Here is a 22,053-nt window from a genome sequence, read left to right on the forward strand (position 1 = left end):
AGGTCCTACTCTATTCCAAACACTGGGAATAGAATAGCGTAATGACAGTTTACCTTCTAATAATTAATATAATAATTATTAGCCAGGCACAATGACACATACCTGCAAAACCAGTACTGGGGAGGCTGAGAAAGACCACAGATTCAAAGCCAGCTTAGCTAGTTAGCGAGATTCTCAGCAATTTAGCAAGAACCTCTTTCAAAAAAAAAAAGGATAGGGGTATAACTCAGAGGTAGAATGCCACTGGATATATTCTCAGTACCAACCCAGAAAAAAATTAAATAAAATTATCTTAAAATTTCTTTATTTCCCCTTCTATTGTCTTGGAGTAAGAAAAATGACTGAGTTTGAAAACTGTGCCAGTATATGATAGGAGAACATTTGTTTATTCTGAATTAAATATTTATTGATATAATTTATAAATAAAAATATTTGCTTCTTCAGCCTAAATAAAAAAAAAAAACAACTCAGTAATAATACATGAGCCCCAAAGCTGACTTTTGCTAAAATTCACTTCTTTAGTGTTTCCAGGAATCCTTCTGGGAATGTTTCATAGTCCACAAGTTTGTCCAATCTACTTCAGTCTGGAATCCTCTCTATTTGGGCCTCATGATCAGCTTCTTCAAACCATGGATATAACTCACACACAAACACTCTGAATTCCTAATAACAAATAAATAAATGAATGAATGAATAAGAAAAGAATCAATAGTGCTGAAACCTTGGCTTTAAAATTCTATCCTCTACATCCATGAGAAAATAAATTTCTGCCATTTATTTTTAAGTACTTTTATTGGTATATTATGGTCTTATATCACATACATGACCACTTAGTTCATGAAAATTTTTATGGTTGCCTTACCCAGTTTATGCAAGTAAGAAAACTTCAGTGTTTAACCAAACTTCATTGAAAGTAGGTGATAGTTAAGGGGCTTGCTTACAAGGCAGAAGTGCTTTAATGCTAGGTACCAGCCAAGTGTCTTCTTGGAGTATAGACCATTCTTGTACCAAAATATCTCCTCCTGCTTCTTGCTGTCCTGGGCCTTCCATTGCCATGGTGCCAGGGCCTATTCTCATCCAATGGGGCTGTCTTTACCACCTCCCTCTGACTCAGCATTCAGAGTCCTCCAAATTTTCCCAGCACAGAAAGAAAAGTAAGCCAGGTTTCCTTCCTTCCCTCTAAGGTCAACTTCCCAGTAGTGACAGGAATCTACACCAGAAGATTTCAACACCCAGTGAAAACAAAACTTTTATACCATGTAGTACATAGCTCACATTCTCATCATATCAAATGTATCCATCTTTATCCCACTGATCCTGTTTGCATAATGAAAAATCACTGTATTGCTTTCCCCAACCAAATGAACAACTTGCTTTAAAAGTTGGAGCTGGCTGGGTGTGGTGGCGCACGCTTGTAATCCCTGCACTTGGGAGGCCGAGACAGGAGGATTGCTTGGTTCAAAGCCAGCCTCAGCTACTTAGTGAGGCTCTCAGCAACTTAGGGAGACCCTGTTTCCAAATAAAATATAAAAGAGGTCTGGGAGTATAGCCGAGAGGTAGAAGGCCCCTAGGTTCCATCCTCAGTAATGCAAAAAAAAAAAAAAATTGTTGATTCTTCATTTATATATAAAATAGAAACAGAAGTTTTTAGTTTTTTTTTTTCAGCAACCAAGATTTTTAAATTTGGAAATAGTGTCTCATTACATAACTTTATTGACAGTCAAAGTCTGGCAAATAAAAGGTGCTAAATAAATGAGTTTTGGAGCTAGGCGTGGTGGTGCACGCTTGTAATCCCTGTGGTTGGGAGGCGGAGACAGGAGGATCTCGCAGGTTTGAAGCCAGCCTCGCTGGCCTTCAGAGACCCTGTTTCTAAATAAAATATAAAAATAGGTCTGAGAGTGTAGCCCAGAGGTAGAAGGGCTTCCAGGAACTCCAGTACCACCAAAAAAATAGAAAAAAATAAGTGATTTTTGTTGTTGTTGTTGTTGTTGTTGTTGATAAGATCCCTATTCATCCAGTATCAAATTGGAAACATTACCTCCTTTGACTACCAAATCTTCCTCAGTCTTTTCCCTCTAGCAAACCCTTCTTCATGGTATTGGACAGGTAAACTATCATTTATGTTTTAAGGTCTGCCCCTGGAGTTACCTCTTCCTTGAAGATTTCCTAAAACATGCCCAGTTAAAAGAATTGTTCCTTATCTTTATCTCCATAACACTGTACAAATTTACATCCTAGCATGTATTCTATCGCATGTCCATCTTTTATTCACATTCTTGTCTTCTCTATTAAGATGTGAATTCTGGGCAGAGAACTGCCTCCTTCATTTTGTTTTTTTTAGTCCCTAGCACATTTTTCTGTATATAGTATTTGTTAAATGAGTGCTTTTGAGCTGAATTACATAAATATTTTCAAGGAAAGAGATTATGTATCATTTATCTTTAATTTAAATATCTCAAGCAGAATTCAACTTTACTTTCAGTATTTTCGACTTTCATTACTGCATTGTATTTATACATCATAGTGAGGATCGAAGTGGTACAAATATCTAACTGAATGCCTAAAGGCCTTTAAATTGATAAGTGAAGATTTTGATAAAGTTAGAACAGTTTAAGCAACTGTATTAGTTTCCTGGAACGAATGTAACAAAATAATAAAATAGAGTAGGTGGCTTAAATGGATGGAAATGTGTTCTCTCACACTCTTGGCATAAATGTCCAAGATGAAGATGATGCCGGGCCATGCCCTGCAGGTAGAATACATCTTTGCTTCTTTCTGGCCCCTGGAAGTGGCCCCCACTCCTCAGTTCTTTCTGCTCCTAAAGGAATTACTCCCGTCTCTGCTGTTTCTGTCTTCTGGCCATCCGTCTCCACATGGCATTCTCAAGTCTCAGGGCACTAGTCAGATAGGACAAGGGCCCGCCCTACAGCAGTATGATCTCAACCGAATTCATTATTCTGTAATGACCTTATTTCCAAATAAAGTCATATCATAATTAAACCTGGTCTGGACATGTGAATTTGGATGAGAATGGAAGACAATTTAACTTATTATGCCAGCTATACTAGACTCTATGTTTCAGTAAAACAAGATGTCTCTTTTAAAGAGAATTTTTATAAACATCAAAAACAGAAATACTAATAGTGAGAATGTTTATATCAAAGCTGCAGAAAGGAAGCAGCTTGTGACCATTTATTATAGTCACTATTTGAGAAGCATTTTCCTTCTATTTGATGTATAACTAATTCAGTATTAAGACCAATAAGACAGAGTATAGTCTAAAAATATTGGGGTGACACTACTATTTATTATAATATACAATTCATTAAAATAAATTATAATAATAAATAAGTTATTTATTATAATATACTAGTTTTAGACATTATCCTATAGTTGGATATTAGCTAAAATAATCATATCACTTTTTAACTATACCATGAAATCCTTTAAGTATCTTAGGTGTTAAATTTTCATAAGTCTAAAGAGAGTCTAATATTCACTTGCAATATGCTGAATTCCTCTGTATGAAAAGAATCCCAAGAATCAGCTTTTGTGAATAGGTGTATTGGCAAATGTGATATTTTAATGCTTATAAGTATGGTGAATAAATATATAGCTTTCATATGTGTAGCTTTTAACTTTGTAAGTGATTTTGCATTTACGTTTCAATAGTAAATGCTACAGTTCTACACTCAGACTTGTTTATGTCAACTTCTGTTGAGAAATTTCAAATATTATTTGAGAGAAAGGATTAACTCTCATGTCTATTAGCTCACACCCTTATAATCTAATTAGTTTGCTATGTATTAGAAATTTCAAAAGCATAGATTGATTGGGAAACCTCCTGTGGGCAAAATGTAGAAGAGATATAATGTGATGGATGTGTTCCCTGTTGACAGGATGGCTACCACTTGGATGGAGAAGTGCAACATTTCAACAAGAAGTTTATTAAGACTGTACAGCAATGTATAATAAGTACCAAAATAATAGTATCAACAATGAGCACTGGGACCTTCATGAAAAGACATGCTTTTAATCTCAGTACTTGAGAGGCTAAGACAGGAGGATCGCAGGTTTGCAGCCAACTTCGGCAGTTTGGTGAGGCCCCCAGCAACTTAGCAAGACTCTCATATAATGTTAGGTAAATGATTTTAGGAATTTTATTATTAATGATATAATGATAACACATACCTTGTAAAGCTGTTATGAGAATTTCATGAGATAATGTGTACAAAATTTTAGTGCTCAATATTATTAACTCATGATTTTATTCAGTTCTACTCTTTGGTGAGCACAGTGCCCCTATGCATCTCATTTAATCCCTGCAATAGACTTGAATACGATCTGGCTTTATCTGTAGGTTATGGATGGAGTAAAGACAGGTAAATATTTGGCCTATGCTCACACAGCTAGCAAGTGGCAGAGCCAGAATTGCAGGGCGGCTGGACACCTGGAAACAGGGTCAGTGTTTACAGGCAGAGGGGGAGCACTCAGGGAGCAAATGGCCAGTAGGAGACAGATGGAGCTGCAAGATCAAAGATCTGCAGCTGCTTAGACAAGACTTCAAAAAACAGAGCACTCACCCTAAGACAGGAAGTGTCAAGGTGTCACTGCTAGCCTTGAGACCAATCCGAGGGCTGGGCCAGCCTTGGCTCTGTACACAGGTGAAGGAGAATCATGCACAAGAGTGGAAAAGAGAATGTGGGTAAATAAGACTGGATAGAAGACCAGCTCATATTATGATACAGGTCAAAGTCGCTGCAGTAATGAGTGAAAAGTATTCATGCCCTCTGACCTGCAAGACACTTATACAATGAGGAATGCTGAGTGTGCATTAAGCATTGTCTGTACATGTGCCATATGTGACAAAATGTGTTTCAGCCCATGAGACTAATAGGGTATTTTACACACACACACACACACACACACACACACACACACACACACACATCATAAGGCATTTGGGTGGCAGGTGGCCCACCTAACAGGCACCACTGTTAAGGATTATATTTTTATTCTTGTAGACAATCCTAAGACTTTGATTGTGAATCATATATCTTGCTCCTCTCTCGACCTTGAGCCTGGAAATAGCTTTCTTAAGCCTCTACTTTCTCTTATGTTAATAGTGATAATGATGCTGACTTGCCATGATTGCTGAGATTGAAAACTATAATCTATATTAAGTGTCCAATCCACAGAAGTACTGCTTCATACCCAGATATTTGTGGCCCCAATAATTATGCAAAATTAGAAATTGGCTTTGAATTTTACTTTTATTAAATGGCTGGATGGATTTCTATTGCTATAGGTTTCATTGAACTATATTACAAGCAGGACTATTATTTAAATGACTCTCTAGCGGTAATTAGGCATTGTTGGAAGTTGTAATAAGTCTTGTAGTATTCTTGTCATTATCCTAAAATCGTTTGACCATTATGCTAAAAATAGCCAATTTGTAGGTATATTAGAACATATATTTTCCACTTTTTAGAAGTCCATACTCCATTTGGTTTAAAGAGTATGTTAATAAGAACAGAAAAAAAAATCCTCCAAACCATCTTGTTCCTTTTTATGGTTCCTAGTAAGAAATTGCAAAAAAGAAGTTGAAAATAGTTGGCACAAAAGAAGCTATTTTCATTCTCGGTGTATTTTAATACACATGTTGCACCCATTCCCTGTGAAATGGGATTCTGGATAAGGTAACATATTTCAAAAATACATTTTATTTTACCAGGAAATAATCTAGGCCCAGTAAAGTTCTGCTGCAGCATGCTCATTATTTTGAAGAATTGTAATTAAGAAGCGTGTTCAGTATTTGCCAGTGAAAACAGTGATCTAATTAGATTGAGTGCCAAAGCTAATTTTCAGCCCCAGCAGGGGTCTTACTTGTTGGGTAAGCTGTACCCATACCCGGGAGCATAGAGGCAGACGTCTGTCAGGCACAGACAAATCCCCCTATAGTCAGGAGTGGCATGATGGAAGAACCATATATAGTTCCTTGTTCATTGATGTCACATTTGTCTTTTTTTCATAAAGAAAATTTATAATATGGTATAACAATCTTTTAAGCATTTGAGAAATCAAAAAGTATTAGATTTTTGCCAGGCATGGTAGCGCACACTTGGAATCCCAGAGCTTGGGAGCCTGAGACAGGAGGATCTCACAGGTTTGAAGCCAGCCTCAGCTACTTACTGAGGCTCTCAGCAACATAGTGAGACCCTGTTTCCAAATAAAATAGAAAATAGGTCTAGGAGTGTAGCCGAAGGTAGAAAGCCTCTGGGTTCACCCCCAGTACCACCAAACAAAAGTACTAGGTTTTAATTCCCATTTTATTTAAGTGTAAAGGTGAGATTCAGTGATTGCTGTTGATTTGGGATCACAGAAGGCCCCTGCCTGAGCGAATCTCTGGTTCAGTTCCATGTCACAGGTTAGAAAGCTCAGCAGATGCTGGAATCCAAACTTAGGCCCTGAATTGGAAGCACTTTCCAGCTCTTTGGGTTTTTTCCCCTTCCTGTTTTTACTTTTCTTTCATTTTAAAGAAACTTAAATCACTTTCAAACTTTTACCACTTTAAAGGGCCCATTGGGAAGATATTAAGTGTGGCCATTAACTGAAGCATGTCACATCACCTGTGACAATGGGTGGGCTCGATGACTGGTTACAAATGCCTCTCTGTACCTCAACAGGCAAAAGACTTTTTCAAGGATTCTGGACTCCTCTTTCCTGCTCACAGTATTCTGGATGTCTGTTAGGACCCAATTCCTGATGGTGTGAAAAACTTGCCTACATGGAATTGCTGGAGGAAAAAAAAATCACACTTTTTTACGTTTTTGTGCTTTTATTGGTGCCTTGTAATTATATATCATGGTGAGATCGAAAGTGACACATTCATATATGCACGCATCACTTGGTGTATTTCCCTCTGTGTCACACGCACTTCTTGCTCTTCCCTCCTAGTACATGTTAATGAGCTTTCAAATTGATTTCTTCCTCAGTCCTCCTCCCCCACACTGCACCCCTCCTCCCATATCCAATTTCTTCCACACTATGGAGATCACGTATAGAGATTCTTCAAAGACTAGGAATGGAATCGCTGTATAACCCCGCTATATAATTCCTCTGTATCTTTCCAAAAACAGTTAAAGTCAGGATACTATAGTGATACATGCATACCTGTGAGTATTGCAGCACAATTCATAATAGCCAAATTATGGAACCAACCAAGGTGTCTTTCATGATGAATGGATAAAGAAAAGGTGGTACATATACACAATGGAATTTTACTCAGCCACAAAGAATAAAAATAACATCATTTGCAGGAAAATGGATGGAAGTAGAGAATATTATTCTAAGTGAGGTTAGCTAATCTCAGAAAGTCAAGAGCTGTATGTTTCTCATATGAGGAAGCTAGAGAGAAAATACCAAGAAGAATTTCAAATGAATGAGGAGAGACCAGTAAAATTTACATTTTTTAGGAAAGAGCTAAGCATTAAATTTTAGATAAAACTGTTTTGATGAGTAATTGTTATTTCAAAAAATAGATTTTTTTTAGCATTTTCACCAACTATTTATCTAGGAAGGAAGTTATTAGCAGCCTGAAATTGATTGGTGAAGCTGAAAAAGTGGTGTGGAATATGAGAAGATATAATTGGGATAATAAAAACAAAAATTTTACAATATAATCTCTTTCAAATCATCCATTTTCTATATAAAAAAAAGCATTTTGTAAGCCATGCACATAGTGTTTCAAGACTTCATCTTTTTTTTAAACAGATTTAAAGTGGAACAAAAATTAGACTTCAAGAAAACTCTGTATTCTTTGAACGTAACCGAGATATTTAGTGGCGGCTGTGACCTTTCTGGAATAACAGGTAGTATTATGAATAATTTTTATATTGTCATGTATTACACTAGTTGAATAATCATAAAACTGAAAGAGTTTTCAGCCCCAGCAAACATATACATAGTAAATAAATGTCCCCGGCCTGTGGCACTGTGAATAGCACTGTATTTTGCATTTAGGAAGTTATCCTTAATGAAAGTCGAAGAGCATTTCATGATGTGATAAGCACTCTGGCCATACTTTTAATACATCTATGTAGGTAAAAGTATTTTATGGGCTTTTATTTCTGTCCTCTTGGTATTTCCTAATTTGCAAAATAGAATTACAACTTTGAGTCTCTCATTTAAACTGAGCTAAAAAACTCTGATAAACTAATTTCCAAAAGTTAATTCAATAATATTAGAGCCCATGGAATAGACATCCACATGTTACTGGATGACGGGAACAGTCAAGAAATTGCATTGCCACAGCTGGTAGTCTTAGCTGCAGCTTCCTTTGGACTGGCAACAAATTGGAGAGGAATCTTTCCTTTAACTTGCACCTGGGGTACAGTGCATAGTTAAGATGCTCACTTGCACAAGAGGGCCGAGGCAGCCTTAATTCTTCTAGTTTTTGCAGCGCTCAGTAGTTCAACCATAAACAATTAGAGAGAAAAATACGAATAAAGAGGGCCAATTTGTTTTAAGTTGCTGATCCTTTTCAAAATTCTGTCGAGCTGGGAGTGGCGGTGTTCGCGTGTAATCCCTGCATTTGGGAGGCTGAGACAGGAGGATTACAGTTCGCAGACAGCCTCAGCTACTTAGTGAGGCTCTTTGGAATTCAGTGAGACCCTGTTTCAAAATAAAAGGAATAAAAAATAGGGCTGTGGGTGTAGCTCAGAGATAGAATCTCCCTAGTTTCTACCCTCAGTACCACAAAAATAAAAAATAATAAATAAAATGCTGTCTTCTGTGTTAAAGTAGCCCCAATGATATAAGCTTGTTTGTCTGGTTTTTCTATCATAATATAAAACATTGTGGAAATGTTTTACACATTCCTACATAAAAATCTGGATTTCAGAGAGGTATTCATTAATTTATTCACTTATCAATTTTGTGGATAAGAGAATAGAAGGAATGAGCTTCCCCGGGGGAGAAAGTGAGTGGGATTCACAGGTGTCATCGACGTTTGTTATCATCTTCACACACCATACAGCTACTTATTCTCACAGTGGAAGAGAGTATGCCTTCTTTGACATTTACATCAGCATCAGGAATGAAACAGTCAACATGAAATACTACAATGGCATGCTGTCTAAGTGTGCCCTGAACAAAGCCACCTCATCTGTCTGTAATAAACCAATCTTCCTTCCTTCCTTCCTTCCTTCCTTCCTTCCTTCCTTCCTTCCTTCCTTCCTTCCTTCTTTCCTTCCTTTCCTGCTGGAGATTGAGCCCAGGACATTCTACTACTGAGCTATACCTCCAACTATTTTTTTTATGTTTGAAACTGAGTGTTGCTAAGTTGCTGAGGGCTTTGTTAAGTTGCTGAATCTGGAAGCTGCAATCCTTTTGTCTCAGCCTCCCAAGTACTGAGATTAAGGTGTGAGCTACCATGCCTAGCAACCGAATCATTTCCTTTTAAATTTCATCGTGGTCTTAGAAAGCTTGCTCAATATACCTTAGACTTTCAAATAGATATTCACACTTAAATTTGCAGCCATTTGTGACTTGTATAAAATCTCCTTTACAAGGCCAATTCTAGAAAATACCTCAAAATGCTTCATAAATGAATTTGTGTGAGAGAATATCCCTGAGCAGAGAAGAATAAATACTCAGAATTTTCTGCTCTTTCCCTTCTGGGTTACCTACTTGAGTTGTTTTCACTTCCTTGGTTCTGTTGGCTTGCCTGGAAAAGAACAAACAGGACAGCAGGAAGTGAGGAGCTTATTACTGTGCAATAAGCATTCACTGAGAACTCTGCCTCCTGTGTGACTCGAGTGCTGTGGGACAGCTATGTGAAAGAGATGCTACCTTATGCTTATGTCGGTCACAAGTTTTGAATACAATGTTTTTAGAGCTGGGTGTGGTGGTGCATGCTTGTAATCTCAGTGTTTAGTAGGTGGAGACAGGTAAATCACAGGTTGGAGGCCAGTCTGAGTAAATTAACAAAACCTTGTCTAAAAAAAAAACTAAAATGGACTAGGGGGATAGCTCAGTATCCTGGGTTCATTCTCCAGCACCATCCATAAAAATAAATAAATAAAACTATCATGAATATTCTTATAAAAATAAAATATTTTTATAATTGTTTTGGAAATTTTGAGATTTATATTTGACTTCTCTGCTATTATTTGCTGTATCACCTCTAGTAAACCACTTAACCTTTCTGAGCCTCCATATAAGTGAGATAATACATCTAATATAAGCGAGATAATACATCTTAGTGACTTGGGAGAAATAAGTAAAAGAATGTAGCTATATCACTTGTTTCACCTAACTCATAGTACATGCTCCAGAAATATTTTTAAAAAATCAAGTGGGAAGGTGGCATATTAGTATTACCTGTATATCTTCCTGAAAAGCTATAAAAGTTCTCTTGTCTCTTAATTTAATAGAGGTATATTTGGAATTTTTATAGAAATTTAAGAGAAATAATTATTATAAGGTACAGAAGCCAGTGAATTTGTGGCCATCTTCTGTTCTAACCTGTCATCTGTTGATGCAGTTCTTTTCCTAAGCCCCGGCCCTGTCTGCAGTGAGGAAGGTCAGGAGAGCAAGTGGCTCTGCCTAGCAGCCAGGGAACCCTGTGGGCTGGTGCCCTGGGTCTGCTGGATGATATTCTCTATTCCTTCTCACCTGCTTTTTGGTTCTTGATGTAGGCCCTTGGGTACTTTACTCATGAATTCTGTCGGGTTCCAGCCAATACTGGGAGAAGAATGTAATTAGGTCTATTTCCTTGAGAGTCCATTCTCCATATTTCAGTCTATTGCCCTTTCTGCCATTTTACATGTCTCTGCCATTAGGTGCAATCGTATTTATTGAATCACTTATCTGAGTGGTATTTATTGTATGCCACCTATGTGCCAGGCCGTTCCCTGGAGCAGGTGTCCATTGGCTTTCTGAGAGACACTGTCAGCTCTGTCTCATCTTGCAAAGCTGACTTGACATGGGTCCCAAACTCACCATATCATCCCCATTTGCATGGAGATTATCCATGCAGGTCCTTACATCGTAGGTATTTCACACACGCATCTGTTCCACCACGGGAAGAAAGGGGCCATTCCCTCAGCTTGGATCCACACCAGAACAAAATGTTTTAAGATATTATCTCACACTGAAAAAAATGTAGCAGGTTTTAAAGCATAGCTCTGATGTGATTGTGTAACAAATGACACAAAAGATCTTTAGATTTCCATAGCCTTTCCAGTCTTTAAGGAAAGTAAATTTTGTTTTAAACATAGATGAAAACTTAATAGAAACTTTAAAAAGCAGGTGAGCTTTGAGGTTGATAGGGCGGGGTTAATTCTTTCCATCTATCTATAGATCATAGAAAAGGGGGGCAAAACCCACTGTTTATTCAAATATTTCACGTGGTGGGATACCCGATTTGATGCTTATACCCTTCTCTATCTTCTACATCAGGGCAAACCTTGATCATTCCAGCTATATTTATTTCATGTCTATAAAAGATGAAGTGAATCAACCGCATAGAAAAAAATTCATTTGATTACTGTTCTTTGTTAATTTAAAAATATAATTAATCCAAAACCTATCAGGTATTGGCTCTTGATTTTAACCTTTAAACATCCCCTTACATTTTTTATCAGATTCATCTGAACTGTATGTTTCACACGTTATGCAAAAAGTCTTCTTTGAGATAAATGAAGAGGGCAGTGAAGCTGCTTCATCAACAGGTAGGACAAATGGTTTCTCCACAAACTAGGATGAAAGATGAGGACAAAGATGAAGGATGCTGGTTTTCTTGTTATTTTCTGATCTTCCTGTTCTCCTGTTCTAAGTAGCACATGACGGAAAGAATAAAAGACAAAGTTTGCATGAACTGTCCATACATCATTTCTGTCTCAACATTTTGCAGAAGGGAAAAGAAGGAATTTGTGAGGAGTTGAGGCTTACCTATTAGTACTAGCTTGTTTGCAAATTGGATTACCTGCCAATTCCCAAATAGGATCTTCAGAAGAGTCTTTAGGCCCACATATGAAATCCTTATTGTTAGGAATGCTTAATCACATGTGATTGCATTTAACTTCATTCTTCCATTGCACCAAGTTGGTCTTTATTTTGCTAATCTGATTCTTGTTATTGTCTCCATGGCAGGGGCTCTCAAACTTTGCTATATATTAGAATCAGCTGGAAACTTTGTAAAAATCCTGTGCCCAGACTATAACTGAATCAGTACCTCTGTTGGTGAGATCCTGCCTCTAGTTTTTTCTCTAGTTTCCCTAAGTGATCGCAACGTGCACCCAAGGTTGAGAACAGTGCTCCTTTGGCTGAGACCTGCCTTAGCCAGTATATGTGCAGGGCCCAACCTAGCAACAGTAGCATCACATGAAAACTTGTTAAAAAGGTAGAATCTTAGGTCTAAATCCAGACCTCCTGAATTAGAATCAGAATTTCCAAGCTTATTGTGTGATTTGTGTGTATATTCCAGGTTAAAACCACCTCTCTTCTATACTTCCTTGAACAAATGACATTTTCAATAGTATCTATGCTGCATATAACTAATTTCTGAAAAATAAGTGAAAAATGGTTGTGAACCCAATTAGAAATGGGCAATAATCTTTAATTACTGACCCATTAAATCTACTTTAACTCTTCATACTACTTGGATTCTAATCGATGTTTTAAAAATGTGCATTATTTAGAATAAAATTTTAAAAATTTGTAGCTGCTTAGCAATCTCTGGATTGTTTCGTACTGCTGCATGGTGCTGATGGATTTTGGCATCTGGGTGGGACATATTGGACTCTGATTACCATTTTGTTATCTCCTTAAGGGCTTTGCATTGCTGTGCTCAAGAAACTCAGATTGTAGGGATGGGCTACATAAGTCCTGGGATAAATCAAAAGGATGTCTTTGGATGAGTTTGCTGACTCATGTAGATCAATTTTTCAGATGCTTTTATGCAAAACTGGAATAGTCCTTAAATTTCATTGTTTGATCCTCTCATTGTGTTGTTGAAGGAAAAGGTCCAGCAATGTGAAATCACCTGAGTGATGTCATACAATTCATTAAAAGCAGAGTTTGAACTGAAATCAGGTTCCCTGACTTCAGGTTCAGAGCTCATTCTGCTATTTCCTACTGCCTTCCCTTGTTAAGCCTAGAATTCTCCAGCAATCATTAAGGAAAGGCCTTACCTCATGATGCCTTGCCTCAGAGCAGTCAGCCTGAGCATCTTGACTGAAGAATCTGTCCAGGGCTTGCCCAAGAATAAAACAGGCCAAGAATTCACTGCAAGTGGGAATGGGAGCAAGACGAACTTTGCTTCTCAATAATTTAGACAGAAGCCTATTTTTTTTTTTCTGGCAGTTTAGGCAAAACAGGCCCTGATGTTCTTGATAGAAAAGTGCCATTTATGTTACATTACCAAGGTTATATTTGATTGCTTTTCAATTCTTATCAGCACATTGATTTTACTTTTCCTTGGGTCTGAAAAAAACTGTACAAAATAATTGCATTTTAGGTAAAGAAAATACCTAAATTGAGTATAGACATAATCAAGAAAGAAAACTATCCAACAATTTAAGTTTTCCCATCCTAAGTATTGACAAATGCTGTAATGAAGAAACATGATAAATTATCACTGTAAAACATCTTAAGGCAGCAAATCTCTACTTCTAGTTTCATAATAAAATCTTCATACACATGTTCTATATACATCCTAAAATCTCTGAGCTCATGAAATTTTTTATTATAAAAATATTGGTAAGCCAGCATGGTGGTACAGGCTAGTAATCTTAGCATTTGGGAGGCTGAGATAGGAAGATTGTGGTTTGTGGACACCTTCAGCTACTTAGCCCTTCACAACTTAATGAGACCCTGTATCAAAATAAAGAATGAAAAGTAGGACTGGGGGTATAGCTCAGAGTTAGAATGCCCCTGGGTTCCATCCCCAGTACTGCAAAAAAAATTATAATAAAAATTATTTCATCAGCTAAAATAGATAAATTGTAACTGAATCTAATAGAAACAAAATGCAAATATATATGGATAGGAGTTAAAAAATGAAACCATTACAAGAATCAGTCATACAGGTAAATAAAAAAGGGAACAGAAAGCTAGTGTTTACAAGATGATACTTTGTAACTGCTTCCAATAAATTGAATTTAGTATCTGGCTTTCTTCTTCACTGAACATAAATGTGAGATTAGAATTATTTCACGAATGATCTAATATTTATTCTTCTGTATTTTGATTATTAAATTTACTGCAAGTTTCCTTGAATTTGGAAAATGATTACTTTTCCACATGTTAATTCCTTGACCAAAATAACCTTTTTCATTTAAGAAAAGTATTGTGCATTTATTTTTTACTGATCTTCTAAATATGAATATCTAAGTAACTATTGCCTCTGTTTCATAGGCATACACACCCCTGTGATCATGAGTCTGACTCCAAACCGATTTATAGCAAATCATCCATTTCTGTTTATTATAAGGAATAACCCAACAGGTACCATTTTTGAAAATTCTTTGGGGGAGTACTGACTAATTTAAGCTGCTATTTGCCATCTACATGTATGAAATCATTTGTTCTTTCAATAGCTATCTGTTAAGTTCAGGTTATGTGTCAGAGATGATGAGGGCTCAAAAGAGGGCAATAGTAAAAGTAGCTTCACCATAACTTATGTTGCTGAAATGTAACTGTGTTAGTCATTTTATATGCCTATCTCTAAAGTTAGTGAAGTTAGTGCTCTTTCAGTAAGTTAGAGGTTTGACTAATAAGGACAAAGAAGGTCAGAAAAATAGTATTTGTATTTAAGACCTAGTAGTCATGTGAGAGTTATAAAGGGCCAGAAAAACAGAAGTTATATCTTATCCAGCCCAGAATTTGGCAAAATGCCTAACAGAAAATATCAGCATTCCTAAAAGTTGAGAATGTTGACTGGGTTTCAAATACCAGTTCCACTAATTGGTAGTGATAAGCAAATTGCTTATATTTTCTTAGCCATGTTTTTCCTATTTTTTATTTGAACATAATACAAATAAATAAAAGAACTTGTGAAGTACTGGTAAATGTAGCTCTGTGGTAGAGTGCTTGCCTGTTATGCACAAGGCCCTGGGTTTTATTCCAATACCACAAAAAGAAACAAACAAGAATATGAGAAGCCTGTACTCTGTGCCAGGTACATACTAAGTTTTAAGTAAAAATAAATAAAAATGTAAATAAGGGAATAACTATAAAAAGGAAGGAAATTTTAAATTTTTATTTCTATAAAATGGTTTATAGGGCAAAGAAATGTAGTTAATCTCAGAATTTCAAACTGTTAGATTACGTAGAGCTATTGATATTGGTCTAGTAAGGAATATCTAAATCACTCTAACTTCAGGAAACTGATGCTGAATGACTCTTTCTAAAGTTATATCTTGGAAATAATGAAACAGTTTTGAAATTGCTGAGATCGCATTAATATAACTTCAATTCCAGTAGTAGATATATTGGTGTTAAAATGTATTTCGAGTATGTCATTTGATCTCTGCGACTTTAACCTTTGGATGACTCTAATTTCATACAATTAGTATATAATTATTGAGTATGGAGAATACAAAGAAATGAGGCTGTGTCAATGTCGAAATAATGACATTTAGAATAATTATGTTTGACTCTATTTTCCACGTTGATGATTCATTATATTCATAAGCCATGTAAAGCTCTCAGTGAAACATCAGTGAAAATTCAAAACCCCAAATAATCCACTTATGTGTTTAATTGTGATAATGTTGAACTATCAGGCCTTAATGACAATTTTCACTATTTTATGGTATTTATTGTAATGAGACTTTTTAAACTAGGGTTACTTTTTCAAAGTGTTGTTTAAAATGAATGGCAACCCAAGCCGGGCATGGTGGCGCATGCTTGTAATCCCCGCACTTGGGAGGTGGAGACAGGAGGATCACGCAGGTTCGAAGCCAGTTGCGCTGGCTTAAGAGACTCTGTTTCCAAATAAAAATATATAAAAAATAGGTCTGAGAGTGTAGCCCGGAGGTAGAAGGGCTTCCAGGAACCCCAGTACCACCAAAATAAATAAATAAATAAATAAATAAAACCAAAATAAATAAATAAATAAATAAATAAAATGAATGGCAACCCATTCATCATGGGCTTTACATTGTTATGATATAAAATATAGAATGGGTTATTATCTTAAAACAATATATGTTTAGTAATTTATATATTTTTCCTCTTACAAGTGAACTGGACAAAACATTAAGATTAACGGGAATGGTGATTTAGCATCACTGTGGTGGACTATTATAGTAGCATTATGTTTTACATAAGGTGCATTTAGTCAACAATATCTGGAGTATAAAAATAAAGGGCTTTCAGAGATTTACTCCAAACAACTTTATAAATAGTTTAAAATTTTTATTTTGGCCAAACAGTCTTGTGAAAACTCTATGCATTATTTTATTTGGATTTTCCCATCGAATGAGTTGTATATTTGCAGCACATTTAGCTAAAGCTTTATATTAAATTTCCAAGGAAATAAAGAACTTATTTTTCTCCCTAGGCTGAGGGTGTAGGCCAGCTTTGTAGATTTTGAGGAAGAAATTGTGAGACATTTCATGAAATTTCTGAGAGAAGAGTAAATCTTGCTTTTGAAATTGACAGTACTCCTTATTAATAAAAAATATTGTGTTTAGAACTCTTTCAGACTTGATTCTAGGAAGAAGAGCCAGCACAGTATTCACTGAGAAATCTTATATTTTGGTCATTAGCTTTGATTATGCTATGCATTTTAATATTATGATATAAAAGTTGTTCTCATCTGATGGAGTTTTTGCATAAACATTTCAATTAAATATGGGGGAGGGTGAAGTTTGCTGATTCTAGAGTTTCTGTCTCAAATTCATCAGTTCAAAGATCATAAATGTTAATACGCATCTTTCCAGGAATACTATCTCCGGTGCACCTTGAGTTCATCATGTTTTAAAATAACCATAGCACGATTACAGAAAGAGCAGACTGGCTTTCTTTTATGCTGTGAGTTTGTTCTGAAGGTAGCATCTGATGAAGTGCTCAGTCAGCACTTCTTTGGCACAAGCAGGTTTCCCCCAATGTGCCCAAGCGCAGGATGACTCTCACCTGGATATATAAGTGCTCATCAGTCATAAGCAATGAAAACAATAAATCACCTTGGTATAAAGGAATAGGTAAATAGTGGAGACTGTAGCGAACTGAAGATTACACACCCTTGCTAAAAGCATTCAAATTCCGATTTTCTAAACACTACTGGCCACATAATGTACATTTGAGAGCTGAATTTCTTCTGTGGACTTTATTTCCCAGGTTCTGTGCCAAGGCACCTCTTACAAATGCTCTAGAATGCTCCCCAGTTAGGAGCATTTATCAAAATTATACACACTGGCCTTTGTTTTTGCCATTCCGGCTTGGATCATGTGAGTCTGAATCTTTAAAAGCACTAAGATAGCTGGGCGTCGTGGTACATGCCTATGACCCCAGTACTTGGAAGGCTGAGGCAGGTTCAAAGCCAGCCTCCACAACCTAGTGAGGCCCTCAGAAACCTAGCAAGACCCTGTTTCAAAATAAAACAGGGTTTTAGAGTGGAGGGGACCGCTCAGGATAGAATGTCCCTGAGTTCAATGTCCAATACCATACACCAAAAGAGCACTAAGTTGATTTCGATGGGCTCTTCTACATAAAAGCAACTGGACTGAACCCAGGGGCATTTGACCTCCAATTTAATTTTTTTTTGAAACAATGTCTCCCTAAGTTGCTGAGGCTGGTCTTGAACCACTGATCCTCCTATCTCAATCTCCCAAGTACTTATATTACAGGCCTGTGCCATCACTCTTGGTTGTTATTGGCAATTCTAAGAGCAATGTCTATCTTTGAACTGATCAGTAAAGGCTTTATTTAAAATACATTTAAATATCATTTTAGTTGGCCTTATATATGAAATTTATTTTATCAATTTTGGAATGAACCTTTATTACATCTGAATGTAAGGATCCTCCTAATTAACACTGACCTCAAGCCTCTTCACATTTGAAAGAAACGGTGACTAGATTGGCCAGTCATTTATTCCTGTTCCGTCCTCTAGTCCTTAGTTCCTTTTTACTTGCAAACACAGAATGGCTGGAAACAAATGCTTGCATTTCTGCTTTATATCATCTCTGTGAGGATTTGAAAATACTGGTGAAATGAAAATATTGTTTTTAGCAGTGAACTTGAGCTTTGATTCAGAGCTGAAGGGGGCGATAGGAAGCTGCACTTTTAACCCCAGTCTTACAATCCCTGCATATGAAGACGGCTGCTGGGGCCACAGACTTTAAACTCTACAGTGCTCATCGCTGGTTTATTATGCCATGTTTGCCTGACTGTGTCTCTATTTTTAGAAGAACCCCTCCCTCTCTCTCACTTTCTTTTTTCTTTCCTATATGAAAAGCAGGACTACTGCATTTTCCTTTACAAGTTATTGGTGTTAATTTACTTCGTAAGTGATAAGAAAAATATCAATAATTTAAGTTTAGACAAAGGAAAGGCTTTACTAGATACTGCCTTAGAGACATTAGAGAAAGAGACTAAATAATTCTAAGATATTAAGCTCATTTTGTCATTTTCTCCATAAACTCCTAAAGATCTATTTTTTCCTGTCTTTTCCTAGAATCAATTTTGTTTATGGGAAGGGTGACAAATCCTGATACGCTGACAATAAAGGGAAGAGACTTGGATTCACTGTGAATGAGAAGTGCAGTCTCAGAATGCAAGACCATTCCTGGAAAAGAGTTGCCTGGCAAAATATCATTTTGAAAATATTTTTCTAGTATCAATTTTCTGTTTAAAACTGTGCCTGTATAAATCTACATTAATGAACCAGCAAAATTAGTTGTCTTTTTCTGTGTGTTATATAAAACCTATATGATTGGAAAGCAGTAAACTTGCAGAGAATATCACTGCTAAATGTTACAGCAATCCTAAAATGGCTTGGATATCAAAGTCTTGAGTTAAGCACGAAATTTTTTGAATTCCTCAAGACTGGAGTAACAGATCCCCACATGCTGTAGCCTTTTCCCTACCGTGGCCAGGGAAATTCAGAAGGCATGGTGTATACCTCTCTGGATGTGATTTAAGACACAGAGATCCAGTGTCTTTGACAGTACATAAGCTTAGGATATTTTGCTAATCTTGTTTTCAATGTCTTTCTTGGAACACAGCAATTGTAACATAGTTCCTTTTGGAAGGTAGCAATTTTTTTTTTAAGCTGATTTATTTGTTAAGCATATCTGGAAAGTAGAAATACTAAGAACTTCTATTTTCTAAATATTTATTTATATACTAGGAATTAAATTCAGAGATGTTCTGTCTTTGAGCTACAGTCACAGCCATTTTTATTTTTATTTTTATTTTGAAACAGGGTCTCACTAGGTTGCCGAGAGTTTCATTAAGCTACTAAAGCTGATCTCAAACCAGTGATCCTGTCTCAGCCTCCCAAGTACTGGAATTACAAGCATACACTACCACGCTTGGCTAATAACTTTTATTGACCTTTCCCTAGTTTCATAGAAAGTGGTAGCCAAATTATGTATGATTTAGGATGACCTTCCAGGATCTTATAAAACAATGCTAAGAAAATGTTAGAACCAAGACTGTACTCTATGAGGATTAATACTCTGAAATATCTCATCTGAATATAAGGAATAATACTGTATTCAGATATGGTTTCCTGTAACATGTTTTATAATTTTCTCCACTTTAATGCTAATAATCTAAGATGTCGATTTTTTTTTTTGTCAAAGCAACATTTGGCCAGGTGCTTACAGATAATGGCTACCTCTTCTTGAGTCCCTAGTTAAGTGTCAGGAACTGAAGCAAGCACTGTATATATATTATGTTAAATGTACACCAAATCTTATAAAATAATATTATCTCTTTTCTTTTTTTTTTTTTGCTTTTTTTGTTTTTTTGGTGGTACTGGGGTTCCTGGAACCCTTCTAACTCCAGGCTATACTCTCAGACCTATTTTTATATTTTTTATTTGGAATTTTTATATTTTTTATTTAAGCCAGCAAGTCTGGCTTTGAACCAGCGCGATCCTCCTGTCTCCGCCTCCCAAGTGTGGGGATTACAAGCGTGCGCCACCACCACGCCCAGCTATATTATCTCTTTTCTGATCAAGAAACTGAGATTAAAATATGTTATACAAATTATTCGAGGACACAAACCAAATAAGTACAGTAAGTAAAGTTGAACTCAGTGCTATCTGAGCTAGAAGACTGTCAAGCTTTGTATGGAAGGAGAAAGTTTTCCTCTGCTCTTCGCAGCTCTTAGGTGAGACCTCCTATAATAAGAGATAGAAAAGCAGAATACAGAAGTTTATTAACATGTATATTTTGTGGATGCATGGGAAACATTATTGATTTAATATAAAAAAAACTGGTTTAGAAATCCAGCTTACACAGTGTATTCAACAAAGAACCATACATTTTGGAGAAAGTAAAAAAGAAAAGGCCTTCAGCTTGTAGGAGAAGCAAATTGTGGGAAGGTAACCATGTGGCAGATAAAGACTGGTTAGTAAAGTTCATTATATAGACTTCTTTGGTACCATCTCCAGTCTAAGAAGTGCCTGAAATTGTCTTCAGTGATCAATCTTTGTCTTTCCTGATAGGAGACAGGGGACAGTTTTGAAAATCTATGTCTTGCTTTTAGGAAACAGAGGAAGGGCAGAGAGCCATCATGCTTTCTTCTCAAAACTGCCTTCAGCTCAAAACAATACTTACTCCAAAGTGGCGTAATTTTGGGTAGCATATTCTGTTATGTTTCCCCTTCTACTTAAATCTAGTTTTCAAAGTCTACATATCCACCCATAGCAATACCTAAAATGGCACATTGCTTTTAGAGGCAACTTTAGAGTTAATTGTGATTGCATAATTGTGACTGCATAAAAATCATAACAAAATTGAAAGCCACATCCATTCCTATTCTGTCTGTTGGAGCTTTCTCAGATATAACACAGTAAGTGATAATCTATATCCCACACATTTGTGGCATAAATATCTAGTTCTTCCTTACTGCAGAGATGGTTTAAAGATATACTTTGTTTTAGGAGGCTGAGACCAGAGGATTGTGGTTCCGGACAGCCTCGGTGAGGCCATTCACAACTCAGTGAGACCCTGTTTCAAAAACAAAAAAGACTACAAAATAGGGCTGGGTGTGTAGCTCGGCTGTAGAATACCTCTGGGTTCCATTCCCAGTACCACAAAAAATTATATCTATATATACTTTGTTGCTTCAAGAAGAAGAGACTAGTGAATTCAGTTAAGAGGAGACTAGTTTTATTCAGGTGCAGCTCAGACTTCTCAAATCTTCTTCTGCGTGTTCCCCAATCTGCCCTGGGGTTTCATCTGTTTGTTCCTCAGGTATGGACTGAGCTTGCATCAGGGTTCAGACACTGTTCTAGACACTGGGACCTAGCAGTGAACGAAGCTGGCAAGATCTGTGCTCTCCTGCAGCTGATGTTTTATTGGTGGTGGGCAGACAGAACACCAGCAAACAAAATACAAAAATTAGTTAATTTCAAATGGCCATGACTGATGACATTAATAAAAATAAGCACATAGACGAGGCTCCAGCTTCAGTTCAGTGGATGCTCTTACTGAGTCTCTAAGGCATATTCTATTTTTCTTACTTAAGTGTTGCTAAGTGTCTGCCTCAGGTTTCCTGCTAGTCAACCTAGCTGCATTGTATCAAAGTTTTGTTTATTTCCTTCTCTGATTTCATGGCTGTTCACCTGGCTCCTGTGGAAGAGAGGGTAGTTTTCTAGTGTGGGTTCATACTAAAAAATCTCCTTTTCTATGCTGTTGTAGAAACATAATTTCCATAGCATAGCACTTCCCAGATTAACACCTCTAAGTTGAAATAAATTCTGTAGTTAATATATTTCCATACCGTGATAGCTACAAGTGCCTATAAGTGCCTAGAATATATAAATACATTATAAAATATATCTATTTATTACAGAAAATAACTATT

General features: G+C 36.5%; 1 protein-coding gene across 1 annotated transcript in view; it reads left to right on the forward strand.

The window, feature by feature from the left end:
• Window positions 1-18,765, forward strand: part of SERPINI2 (serpin family I member 2) — a gene marked incomplete at its 3' end in the record, with an annotated part of 30,739 nt that extends 11,974 nt beyond the window's left edge. The window contains exons 5-8 of the mRNA XM_080696402.1: window positions 7,774-7,871; window positions 11,649-11,735; window positions 14,422-14,511; window positions 18,689-18,765. Of these exons, the coding sequence (XP_080552528.1) occupies window positions 7,774-7,871; window positions 11,649-11,735; window positions 14,422-14,511; window positions 18,689-18,765 (352 nt within the window). The remainder of the gene's footprint in view (window positions 1-7,773; window positions 7,872-11,648; window positions 11,736-14,421; window positions 14,512-18,688) is intronic.
• Between the last annotated feature and the right edge of the window lie 3,288 nt (window positions 18,766-22,053).

The sequence above is a fragment of the Muscardinus avellanarius genome, assembly GCF_963383645.1.
Source record: "Muscardinus avellanarius genome assembly, chromosome: 5".
Taxonomy (NCBI): domain Eukaryota; kingdom Metazoa; phylum Chordata; class Mammalia; order Rodentia; family Gliridae; genus Muscardinus; species Muscardinus avellanarius.